General features: G+C 34.1%; 1 protein-coding gene across 7 annotated transcripts in view; it reads left to right on the top strand.

Annotated features, from left to right (window-relative positions):
• The window catches only part of LOC103788657 (uncharacterized), a 304,484-nt gene that overhangs the window by 281,586 nt on the left and 9,303 nt on the right, over positions 1 to 13,595 (top strand). For all 7 annotated transcript variants that reach the window (XM_078353346.1, XM_078353347.1, XM_078353344.1 and 4 more), the window contains one exon: positions 4,241 to 4,346. Coding sequence is in view for 1 of the 7 variants with exons in the window: in XM_078353352.1 (XP_078209478.1) it covers positions 4,241 to 4,262 (22 nt within the window). In the remaining 6 variants the exon portion in view is untranslated. The remainder of the gene's footprint in view (positions 1 to 4,240; positions 4,347 to 13,595) is intronic.

Below are 13,595 nucleotides of genomic sequence, written 5' to 3'. Positions count from 1 at the left end.
AATATATATTCTATTATAGATTTTAAATGGAATCCTATCCATCTTTAATATGAATAGATTAAGAAAATGTTTACAAAGTGACTAATAGTAATAGCAGAGAACGTTAGTTTAAAATAAATGTATGAAACTTCTTTGGAATAAGTAATGCTAAAACCAAATATTGATTTATTAAAATTTTAGTGCTACATATCCTTTATGTTTTATAGATGTTATGTAATCATACATAGCTAGACAAATATAAAAAAAGTAAACTCAACTGCCTCTTAGGTCAATAGAAGTGATATAAAGAGAAATATTAGGTTGGTGTAAAAGTAATTGCAGTTTTTGCCATTACTTTCAGTGGCAAAAACCTCAGTTGCTTTTGCACCAACCTAATAACATAATCATGTAGTTAAAGAATTACTAACTTAGATCACTATATACAGAGGTCTTTTTTCATGAATAGTATATGAAAGTATTATTGTTTCAGTAGCCCTCATCTGTTAGTCTACTAATAGTATATTTAATGCCAAAATTTCTTTCTGGTCATGGATAATTTTCAGGGAGATTAATTCCAGGTTACTGTTGTGTTGATTTCTTTATAAAAGGAAGTAAATGTCACAAGCATAAAGAGAATCTCAGTTACTTCATCTGTGACAATGAAAGGCATCCATTTATTTAGAGAAGTGTAATTCAGTGTGAATTATTTAGCACTTATAGTCATAAGCTGTTAGCAGTAGAAGGAACCTCAGGAATTTCCTAGTTCAAAGGTTTGCAAAGGACAATCTTTGGATTCCTGGAGGTCTTCAGTTGGGCCAGTCTTGCACACTCACCTCCTTACTTGGTTAGATCAGGTATATATATATATAAAGTTCGGGGATATATGTGCAGGATGTGCACGTTTCTTACATAGTTATCCATGTGCCATGGTGATTTGCTGCACCTATCAACCCATCATCTAGGTTTGAAGCCATGCATTCGTAGGTATTTGTCCTAATGCTCTTCCTCCCCTTGCCTCCCACCCCGACAGGCCCTAGTGCATATTGTGCCCTACCTGTGTCCATGTGTTCTCATCGTTCAACTCCCACTTATGGGTGAGAACATGCTAGACCAGTTATATTTTTAACTGCTTTATGTAATGGTATGACTTATAAGGTAATTTGAAAAAAAATTCTACTACTAAAAAATATGCAAATAATTCCTATATCCCCCTCATTTTACCTATAATAATTGTAGGATTCCTAAGAAATAAAAAGATTTCACCATGAAGACATTGTTTTGGTAATAGAGTCAAGTGCTGATGAAGTGTGGCATTTTTATCTGCACATGATTCAAGAAAACAGCTTCTGTTCAAGTGTGTTTATAGGTTTTTAAGTTTTAAGGCTCCATTAAAGAAAAAGAAATGGGTAAAAATTCAAAGTTTATGTTAAGTTTTTATATATGAATATTAGTTGTTTCAGAAGTCAGAAACACTGGGCTATTTTTTTAGTGCATTTTAGGTTCTGGGATACATGTAAAGAACATGATAGGTACATCCATGGCAGTGTGATTTGCTGCCTTCCTCCAGTACTGGGCTATTTTGATCAATCTGATTAGTCCAGCAAGTTTGAAAAAAAAAAAAGAATGAGGAAAAAAAGAAAAAAAGGAACAGGGAGGGAGGAAGGAAGAAAAAATAAAGGAAGGAAGCAAGCAAGAGAGAGAGAAATTAAGAAGAAGGAAAAGATTTTAAAAAGATAACTTTTTTTTGCAATATAACTACACTTGAGGCTGATAGCACCAAATCTATTTTTATCTTAGGTAATTAAAATATTAAATTTTCTTTTACCTAATACCATGCAGAAAATGAACATTTGATAACTACTTTTAAATGGGCTGCGATTCTTCTACTTTTAAATTTTATGTATCTTGTTCTATGTGTGTGATGATATTTTATAAATTAAATGACATACTGTTCTAAAAGAAAAAATATGCAAAGTTAATATAACCAATATAATGTTTAAAATGTTCCACATTGGGCAGTCTCAACAGAGAGAATATATCTCAAGCAAAAGTAAAAATGTAACTTAAAATTTAGAATTTCAAGATACTTATGCATTAAGACTTCCAGTTTTTATGAAAAGGTGAGAGTTGCTAAAAACTGCTCTACAAATCAAATAGCCTAATTTGTTCATATTATAATTCCTTTTATATTGCATTGATACTGTCGAGTTTCTTTACTTATTTGTCTCTCCACCATGACTGTAAGTTCCTTAAGGTAAGTGTATCTTACTCCTTAGACATTTGTTTTCTATACCTCATAACTATCATAGGCATGCTGTATATGTGTTATTAATAGTTATTTGGTGAATGAATGCATGAATGAATAAACATGAGTGACTCTGCACAACGAGATTCTGGGTTACTTGTACTTTATGGTAACTCTTTAAAAGTCTGTGTTGTTTAGACTATTCTCACTTCAAAGTAACTTGGTAACCAAAATAGAATTACATGTGCAGATTTCTTCCCTATTTTCCACGCTACTTTAGTGACTTAAAGGCACTAGTGGAAATGAAATTCACATTTTTCTAAATCATTTATAATAGCACAGAGGGATAGAATTCTAGTCCAAACAAGTATAGATGGGTAACACACTTAAGCACCTTTACTTTCAATTATGAAACAAAATACATAGAGACAAGCACACAGGTACATAGACACACACATGAGAATAAGTCTTATACTTCCTCTTTTTAAGTTCACAACAGATTACTTGTAAAAATAATAGATATTATTTAATGAGCATATATTATATGCCACATTCTATGTAAGCATTGACATATATTGCTTGATCTTTACAACATTCTTATGAAATAGGATCCACTATTATTCCTACTATATAGTTGAGGAAATCAAAGTTTAGAGAGGTTAAGTAGTCATATATTGCTTTTACATTGAAAGGCTTGGTTTCAAACCTAGGTGTATCTAATCTTGCACATTTTTACATATATCAGAATCTGGTCCAGAGCAGCAAAGAAGGAAGGTCTTAAAATGTCTAAAGGTGTTTGGAAATGCCTCACTTCAAAACAGATTTACAAGTCCAACAATTTTTTGCTTTCTCCTGTTTGACTTCAGTGATTTTCTAACATCAGAGAAAAAAAAATATTCATGTGCATTTAAAAAAATCTCCAGTTGGCATTTCAACCAAAGCCAGGATAAACTGGTGGTCTTCTTCCCACACATGCACCCTTTAGATAGCAGCTCTCTGGATTTTTTTTTTTTTTTTTTTTTTTTTGTAGCTAGCTCAGTTTAGTTTCACTTGAAACAGAATCATCTCTTTTGTTAATTTACAAATTTAAAAGATCAGTGAAGTGTGAGAGTGAAATGGATATAAAAATACAAGAACATATGCAGAGGGTGCTGAGAAGAGGCAGACAATACAGTGTTTCTCAGCATGAGGGCTGCTCTGTTGCATTACTACTTGGGACATCTGTGCCTGCACCAAGCTGTCTCAGAGACAGGCTTCCAGCCAAACCATCATGCAGACTTTGTCCTCCACACAGTCATGGCAATTTTGCTGTTCAGAAACACCTGCCTGCAAATACAATTTGCTCACTGATGCTGCAAGGAGCATGAGAATTATGCACTGTCTCCACCTAATAACACCTTTGCAGTCTGTCTACAGCAGGGGCTCTGCACAGATCTTTTAATCTTCTCACCCTCTGCAGGAAGTGAGAACTATGATTTCTCTTCCCCTCACAAATTAAATTGTATTACCAGGTAGCAATGGGGCAGTGCCAGCTGAATAAAATTGATAGTGAAGGCAGACAGAAGAATTTCAATGTCCTCAGCTGACTTCAAGGGAGAGAGATTTTATTTCAAAAGCAATAAGTCAATGAGTCATGATCCCCAGTGCTGTGCAAGCAGTCTGGTCGTGCTCACTAAATCTACAGCTAGGGATGGTATGGAACAGACATCACTTACTATCAGCCAACTTAACTGAGGTGGCTTTATCAGCCAACTTAACTGAGGTGGCTCTATCAGCAATCAAGCCTTATCACCCTTGTCCTTTTGCAAACCTGTGCAGTTGCTGTCCTCCTACCTTTTTGGATTGCACTTTTGCTTCAATAAATAGCTGCCTTAAAACAATGTTGCCTTCACTTATTTAAATATTCCTAAGCATAGCAGTAGGGATGGCTTTTAGATTACTAAATTCAAGCTTATCAGGAAGGTATATAGTGATATATCCATGAGGCATAACGTGAGAAATGTTTTCTAATTGTAGGAATCCTGCTCCTTATTCCTGACAAGAAGATGTTATAAAAGGTTGAATAATATCTTTGGAATTCATAAATTATGAATGCAGTCTTCTGCCTGCCATGGATGCCATGGTACATACATTGCTTCTAGCCTTTCAAATGCTGTAGCTAATGTATGCATTGCCAGTGTCATCACCACTATTTCAATTTATAAAGGATACTCAGATAACTTTCCCCAAAATACATTCCTTGGAGCATTAATACTGCATAATAGGGTTCGACGGAAACATCATATCAAGAAATGTTCCTGGGAATTGGTAGGAGTAAGATAAGCTCTATCTTTTGCATTTTTCAAAATTATTTAATTAGAAACTTACTTTTCTCAAAATATATTGAGGGACAAAAACCCATTAGAATCACCATCTGAGGAAAGAATGTGAAAACAAAGTCCAGCATAATTGTTACTATCCAAATACTCATGACAGGGGATAGGAATAGGAGCAGCACAACCTGTTCCCTATTTGAGTATTACCTTTTCTCCTCTGATTAAGACCCAGTACATTAATTTCCATCAAGTTTTCTTTATATCGTAATAGATATATAGTAAAAATAGCAAAGGCTACGTCTGTATTGTTCACTCTTGGATTCCCAGAAGAAGGCACATGCTAGGTGCTTAGTAGGTAAATGCTCGTTGAATGAATGAATGAATAAATAGATGAAAGAATGGCTGAGTCTGCATATGGCTCTTAATAAGTGTGGTTACTTAAGATATTGCACTCTTTTCAAAAGCAAGTGGGCAGTATTAGAACAGATGTTTCTAAGCCACCACATTGGCACTGCTCTCTTCTCTGTAACTTGTAAATAATAAAATCACATGCACATTTCAAAATGTCAGCCTCTGTTGCTGGCTGTGTCGTTGCCTTGGCAACATAGACTATGACATTATAAGCTATGGTCTCTGCCATGCAGCTATTTGAGAGTTACCCTGCAGAGTTCCACAATGAGATATTGTTATTATGGATCTCTAACCACCCCTGGTCTGAACATTGATGTGGGTGTGCCTGTGAGGAGGAGGCACACCTTACGTTAATTTTCTTTATTATTTGGGCCTAGTATTCCAGTTGCTAAATAATTATTTTATCCTCCTTCATTTACTTCAGTTATGCTGATAGTGGATAGCATACTGTTTGTGAAAATATACTCAAGTGCTGATGATCCAACTTTGAGATTTTACAGACCAGAAGAACTCATTAAACAGAGGAACAGGTCAATGCTTGTCCACTTTTATCATTGCTAAGTAAAGGCAAAACATAAAAATAATTACCCAAAAAGAGTAGGCATTTTGTTTCCCCAAAAATAAGAAGCAGCAATAAATAAGGGCAGCCTTGAATTTGAAGAGCCCTATAAAATGTCAATCACATTGTCTTTATTCAATTTATTAGACTGTTGAAATTTCCCCATGGACAGACCTTATTCTGCAAACACATAAGTGACAACCTCTTTTAACAAGGATAGTAGGAGAATAAAGGTGACTATGAAATGTAAGAAGCATTATTCTAGATGAAGCCAATGTCTGTACATCCTAGAATTTTGTCCTGTTGGTGGCAACAGGGAACACAGAACAAGGCTCAGCTCACTATGTCAAACCCCAGAGTGTGTGTGTTCAAGTTCACAGGCATTCACTTTCTCCACTGTCCTCCAGCAGTCAGCCTTTCTCTGAACTCTCTCTCTTGCTTATTCCTGACAAGAATAATATACAAGGAATATACAAGGAGTAAGGAGTATCCAGCCTCACTTCTCTCTTGAGAAAACTGAGGCCACACATCTTGTGATTCCATATGTACCTGTTATCTAAATCTCTACTTATTCCCTCCAGGCTTGGACTTTCTATTGTATCCACTTGTTTTAATTTTCTGACTCTTGGCTGACACCTGTGTTTTAGTCTTCACTTTGCTCCACAGTAAATTACTAAATTTGGTTTGTTTTGGTCCATATTAGCTGTTCATGTAATTACTATGATTCTGAAAGAAGATGTTAACTCTATCACATTTCTCACTGTGGTTCTCAGGCAAGGTCTCCCTGTGGAAAATTCACCCAAGTGTGTGCCCTCTCTGATCCAGCTTCTCAGCTTACCAGCGATGGGATAAATTGGGTCAGACAAGTTCTTGTGGACCTGGATTTTATGTGGGAGGGGTCCGAGATGTGCTATGTTTTCCAATCTAGCCATTTCCAGGGAGCCTTGAATGAAGCATAAGCCACGATCTCCACCAGGCTGCCTGTTCTTTGTATATATACAGCACTGCCCAAATCTTGGGGAGTCAGAGGATATAATCCCCATTCCCAACCCTAAGAATTTCCATTCCCCAACTCTTATTTCTTTATGTATCTACCCACTGTAATCTGTCTTTACCACCCACAGGACACCCCAACCACTCTGGCAAAATTCATCAGTGTCTTCCTTTTTTTTTTTTCCTTTTTGGAGTTGGAGTATTGCTCCTGTTACCCAGGCTGGAGTGCAATGGAGCAATCTTGGCTCACCACAACCTCTGCCTCCTGGGTTCAAGCAATTCTCCTCCCTCAGCCTCCTGAGTAGCTGGGATTACAGGCACGCACCACCATGCCGAGCTAATTTTTGTATTTTTAGTAGAGACGAGGTTTCACCATGTTGACCAGGATGGTCTCGATCTCTTGACCTCGTGATCCACCCACCTCAGCCTCCCAAAGTGCTGGAATTATAGGCATGAGCTACCATGCTCAGCCTCATCAGTGTCTTCCTAATTGTCAAATCCAATGACATATGTCAATACTGTAATTTTTTTTACAGCTTCAAAACCTTTAATTTTTGAAAAGTAAAATGTAACTTTTATTCATCTTAAAATCTTTAAAGATTCTTTAGCTCTCATTTTATTCTTCATGGTTCTGATACTCCAATCATTTTTTCTTTGAAATTCAACACTAACTCTTTTCTTCCATATAAAACATTCTTTCTAGAGTGTACTATAACTTACTTCTCTAACCAGTTCTCCCCAGATTCCTTTGCTTAAATGTTAATACTCTTTTGAGTTCTGATCTTGACCCTCTTCTATTTCTGTTACTTTTCTCTCATTATTTCTGTCCCTAGGTTGACTTCCAAATCTATATAACCAGCTTAGATCTGTTCCTTGGCTCTCAGTTCTGTGTATCTTTCTGCCTGTGAGAACTCTTCACCCAGATAAGTCCCAACCTGCATATTCAAAATTAAATCACTTATTCTCACATGACAGCATGAGTAACTCTGCTGACCCACTCCCTGATGAAAACTGGTGAAAAACATTTAAAAAAAGAAAACACCAAAAGCCTCTAGAAATAATCATAAGAGCAAAACAGCAAATGAAAACAAATATTCAATAAAATTATGAAATTTCAGCAAGAAAAGTTAAAATCTGTGAAATTTGCACCAAAACAGCTTTATTCTTCCTTATCTCCCTGGTTTTTTGTTTTGTTTTGCCTGTTTTTTTTTTTTTCTCCTGAGAAGAACAAGGCTTTGGCATATCTTGTCCTGTGTCTGGCTGCCTGATGCTGAGTCTAGTCCTGGTGAATGTGGCTGAAAAGTGAGGCTTTCTTCTTCTGTCCAACTGCTACTCAAGACTGCAGGGTCTACCTCAGGGGTGGCATGCTGAGAATCCTGGGGCATTAGTGCCCTTTCCCCTGGCTTGTGTTGTGGTCCCTTTGTGCCAGAGGGGCAACCAAGAAAACATTAGCCTATTGAGTGCTCTCCTAAAATGAGGGTTTTACTCAGAGAGAAAATTGCTATTGTCCCTACTCACAGCTTCAGAGCTCTGGTTAAGAAATTTTTCTCTGGGAGGAGAAGCAGACAGTAGAATAGTGACTTCATCTGCAACAGAGGAAGAGAAATTTAAACCTAAGGAAACTCTCAAGATTAGTATAGATTGTGCTGAAAGGCAATTAGAATGAGATCTGTGAATCTAATGAAGATACAGCCTAGACTGCAGGCCAGCTAGTTTGCAGGAAATAATAAGGAAATAGGACAGCTGAGAGGAGCTCGCCTGGGGTCAGAATAAACATCAAACACTGACATTGGAAGCCATTCCTTCAAAGGAATTACATTTGATTAGGTTAGTTCGTAAAGAAATGTATGCCCAGGGTATTGTAAACAATAAAGCACTTGCCAGCAGTGGAGCAAGGGAAAGAATTAGAAGAGAGGCCCACAAAATACCACTGTTATCCCAGGTTGGCTCAAAGCTGTGTCTAGTTGAAGAGCAACATAAGAGGCTTAACACTGTGTGTTGAGGGGTATGAGTATACTTTATTAAAATAATCCAACCAGTCACTAAACAAATAACTGAACAATGAACAAGAACAAACTATGGAAGAGAAGAATCAGTAGCTAGAACTCCTACAATATATTATCCAAAATGTCCAATATTTAGCAAAAAAATGAAGCTACGAAGAATTTTGAAAATATGATCTATACTTTGCCTCAAAAAGAATCAGGCAACAGAAACTGCTCATGAGAGTGAGGAGATGTCAGATGAATCAGAAAGATTTCAAAGTTGACATTATAAATATATTCATAGACCTAATGGAAAGCATGATTGAAGAAGTAAATGAATATACAATAACAATGTTGCATCAAATAAAAAATACCAATAAAAAGAAACCATATCTATCTATACACTAATATTAATATTCGTGTCTGTGTACAAACACATACACACACATGAGCCAAATGAAAACTCTGGAACTGAAAAATGCAATAGCAAGAAAAGAAAAATGGAGACCCAATAATAGATTTGAGCTGTCAGAAGAAAGAATTAGTAAACTTGAAGGTAAATTGATAGAGATTATACGAGCCAAAGAACAGAGAGGGGAAAGAAAAACAGCTTCAGAGAAAGGTGGGCCACAATTAAGCACACCATGTATATGTAATGGGAGTTCCAAAAGAAGAGAAAAAGAAAAAAAATCAAAGAAACTATTGCTGAAAAAGCCCAAAATTTTTTGAAAAACAATTACCTATACATAGAGGAAACGCAACAAACTCTAAGTAGAATAAATGCAAAGAAACCAGCAAAAAGACACAAATCATAGTAAAAATACTGAAAATCAAAGACAAGGAGGATATCTTGAATGCAGCAAGAGAAAAACACATCACTTACAAGGGAAACCTAGTAAGATTAATAGCTGGCCTTTCAGCAAAAACAATGGAGACCAGAAAGTAGTGGGGCAATATGCACAAAATGCTAAAGAACAAAAAAAAGTCAACCAAGATTCCTATACTAGCAAAGCTAGCAATCAAAAATAAAATAAAAATAAAAAATTTCCCAGATAAATAAAAACAGAAATTTTGTTGCTACCAGAGCCATCTTACAAGAAATACTATAGGAAATCCTTTAGGCTGAAAGTAAATGACCCCAAATAGTAATTAGCATTCACAGGAGCCAACATGAGCACAGTAAAGGTAATTATACAATTATAATAGTCACTGTAAATTCATTTTTCCCTTTCTTCTCTTAACTGATTTTAAAAAGCAATTTTATAAAATGATATGTGCAAAATATATTGTTAGGACTGTAATATATAGAAAAATAATAAATATATAATATATTTTCCATTAACAGCATAAAGGAAGTGGGCAGGAGCAAAGCTGTAATGGATTAAAGAAATAATGACAGATGGCAAAGCAGTAAATATATCATTGTATTGTTTATTTGTAACATTAGTAGATGTAGTATGTATAATAATAGTATAAATAAAAAGGGGGAAAATTGAGTAGAGCTGTATAGGAGCAGCACTTTATATATTATTGAAACTAAGCATATATAAATCTGTAGCTGTATATGGTAAACCCTAGAGATACCACTGGGAAAAACAAACTCAAAATGGTGAAAAATTATTGATGAAATGATAATGCTACATTAGAAAATATTCACTATTGCAAAGGAAAGCAGTAAAAGAGGACTAGAGGAGCAAAAAAGACATGACAAAGCAAGAAATAAATAGCAGATATAAAACCAATTATATCAACAATAACAGTACATGACAAGCTAAACAATCCATTAAAAACCAAAGATTATCAGATGAGATAAAAAAGCATGATCTGATTATATATTATCAATAAGGGAAACACTTAATATTCAAAGATACAAATTGATTAAAGTAAAAGTAAAATGATTACAGTAAAAGTAAAGTAAAGAAAAAGATATATCCTGTTAAAAGCAACCACAGGAAGCCTGAAGCAGCTATACTAATCGCAGATATAATAGACTTTTTAACAAACAAGTCACTTGAGATAAAGAGAATGAAAGGGTTAATTCATCAGGAGGAGATAATTATAAAAATATATGCACCTGGCCAGGCCGGGTGGTTCACGCTTATAATTCCAGCACTTTGGGAAGCTGAGGAGGGAAGATCACCTGAGATTGGGAGTTTGAGACCAGCCTGACCAGCAGGGAGAGAAACTCTGTCTCTAATAAAAAATACAAAATTACCTGGGTGTGGTGGTAATTTTGATTGCAGAGCATCTGTAATCCCAGCTACTCTGGAGGCTGAGGCAGGAGAATCACTTGAACCAGGAGGCAGAGGTTAGGGTGTGATTTTATATATATATATCTAAAATATATATATAAAAAATATATATATATTAGTGTGACATATATATGTATATGTGCCTAATAAAGGAGCACTAAATACACAAAACAAACATTGACTTAAGTGAAGACACAATTTAATAATGGAAGATGGAAATGTCAATATCCTATTTTCAATAATAAATAGAAGAACCAGACAAAAGAGCAACAAGGAAACAGAAGACTTGCGCAACACTGTAGTACAACTAGACCTAACAGATACCTATAGAACGCTCTACCCAACAAAAATAGAATATACTATTCTGCTCAAGTACACGTGGATCATTCTCCCGAATAGACCATATGTGAGGCCATAAAACAGACCTCAGAAAATTTTTAAAGCAATAAAAAATAGAAAATATCTCCTTGAGCTATAATGAAATGAAGTCAGATAAATTATAGGGGAAAATATGGGAAAGACACAAATATGTAAAAATTAAACAAGACACTCCTAAATCATCAAGAAGAAATTCAGACAGAAATCAGAAAATATGTTGAAATGAATGAAAATAAAGACACAGCACATCAAAACTCAAGGGATGCAGGTAAAGCTGTGTTTAGAAGAAAAGTTAAACTTATATTAAAAATAAAGATCTCAAATCAGTCACCTAACTTCCACCTTAAGACACTGGGAAAAGAGCAAAGTAAAGCTAAAACAATCAAAAGTAAGGAACAAATAAAGATTAGTGTCCTAATTAATAAAATTAAGTTCAACTTAAGAAAATAGGATAATAGGAGAAATTAATTATGCCAAAACTTGGTTTTTGAAAAGAGCAAAACAGAGAAACTTTTAGCCAATTTGATTGAAAAAAAAATAGTGAAACTCAAATTACTAGAATCAGAAATGAAAGAGGGGACATTATTACCAACTTCCCAAAAGTAAAAAGGATTATAAAGGATTTGTATTCCAACAAGTTACATAACTTAGGTGAAATAGTCAAATTCCTAGAAAGATACAAACTACCAAAATTGATTCATGTAGAAATTGACAATCTGAATAGCCCATAACAAGTAAAAAAGTTGCATTAGCAAAACAAGCCAAACCAACAACCCACAAAGAAAATCCCAGACTATATTTTCATAATTTAATTTTACCACAAATTCAAAGAATAGCACTTCCCAACTCATTTTATGAGGGCTGGTATATTGAGCATAATACTGATTTTGTTTCAATAATGTTCAGGTACCAAAACCATACAAAGATATCATTAGAGAAAAAAATAAACTACAGATCAATATATCTCATTAATCTGTATACAAAATTTACAACAGAATACTAATAAATAAAATCTAGCAACATATAAAATTAATTATACATCATAACCAAGTGGGATTTATCTTGGAGATACGAAGTTAGTTTAACATCTGAAACTCAATGAAATGTATATATATATATATACACACACACACATATATATATGTAGGTTCATATATTTGTATATATAACAAATATATATAAAACAATATACATATAACACATATATAACTATAACTATATATGTGTTATAACTATATGTATGTGATATATGTATGTTTATTGTTATATATATTATGCATTTATTTTATATGCAATAAGTGTATTGTTATATATAACAATATACTATATATATGTTATATACAATATAGGTAACTACATATTATATATACTATATTGTTATAACAATATGTATAGTAATAATATACACATTTATTTATATAGCAATGAATATATATAACACATAATAACTACATATAAATATATAAAATAAATATGCACAACAATATATATTAACATATATTACATATATATTTAAGGAAGCAGATAAAGCAGTGTTTAGAAGGAAAGTTATAGCTGCAACCACCAACATTAAAAATAAAGATCTCAAATCAGTTGCCTAACTTCCATCTTAAGGCACTAGAAAACAAAAGCAAAGTAAAGCTAAAGTAAGAAAAAGTAAGGAATGAATAAAGATTAAAGTTTCAATTAATAAAATTGAGTTCAGATTAAGAAAGTAGGACAATAAAAGAAAATTTATTATATTGTTAATTACCATTAACTAAATTATTATGTTTATTTAATTATTTATTATATTACATTATTGTATTAGTCTGTTTTCACACTGCCGTTAGCGACATACCTGGAACTGGGCAATTTACAAATGAAAGAGGTTTAATGGACTTACAGTTCCACATGGCTAGGGAGGCCTCAAAATCATGATGGAAGGCAAGGAGGAGCAAGACACGTCTTACCTGGATGGCAGAAGGCAAAAAGGGAGAGCTTGTGCAGGGAAACTCCTCTTTATAAAATCATTAGATCTAATAAGACTTATTCACTATCATGAGAACAGCATGGGAAAGACTTGCCCCCAAGATTCAATAACCGTCCACTGGGTCCCTCCTACAATAAGTGGGAATTCAGGATGGTTTGGCTGTGTCCTCACCCAAATCTCATATCAGTTAATTTATATATGTTATATATATTATATAAATATTTATAACAAAAAACAATAATTTAGATATATAAATAAATATAAATATATAAATAAGACAAAAAAATTACATAGTCATCTCAATAGAAGCAGAGAAAGCATTTGATAAATCCAATACCCATTATGATAAAATAGTCATAAAACATAAGTGTAGAGGAAAACTTCCTTATTCTAATAAAGGGGATCTACAAGAATCTTATAGCTAACATCATACTTAATGGTGAAAGACTGCATGGTTTCTTCCTAGGGTCAAAGGAAGAATGTTCACTCTTACCACCTCTAGTCAA

Source organism: Callithrix jacchus, chromosome 16 (assembly GCF_049354715.1).
Source record: "Callithrix jacchus isolate 240 chromosome 16, calJac240_pri, whole genome shotgun sequence".
Lineage (NCBI taxonomy): Eukaryota > Metazoa > Chordata > Mammalia > Primates > Cebidae > Callithrix > Callithrix jacchus.
This window is presented reverse-complemented; position numbering and strand designations above follow the sequence as displayed.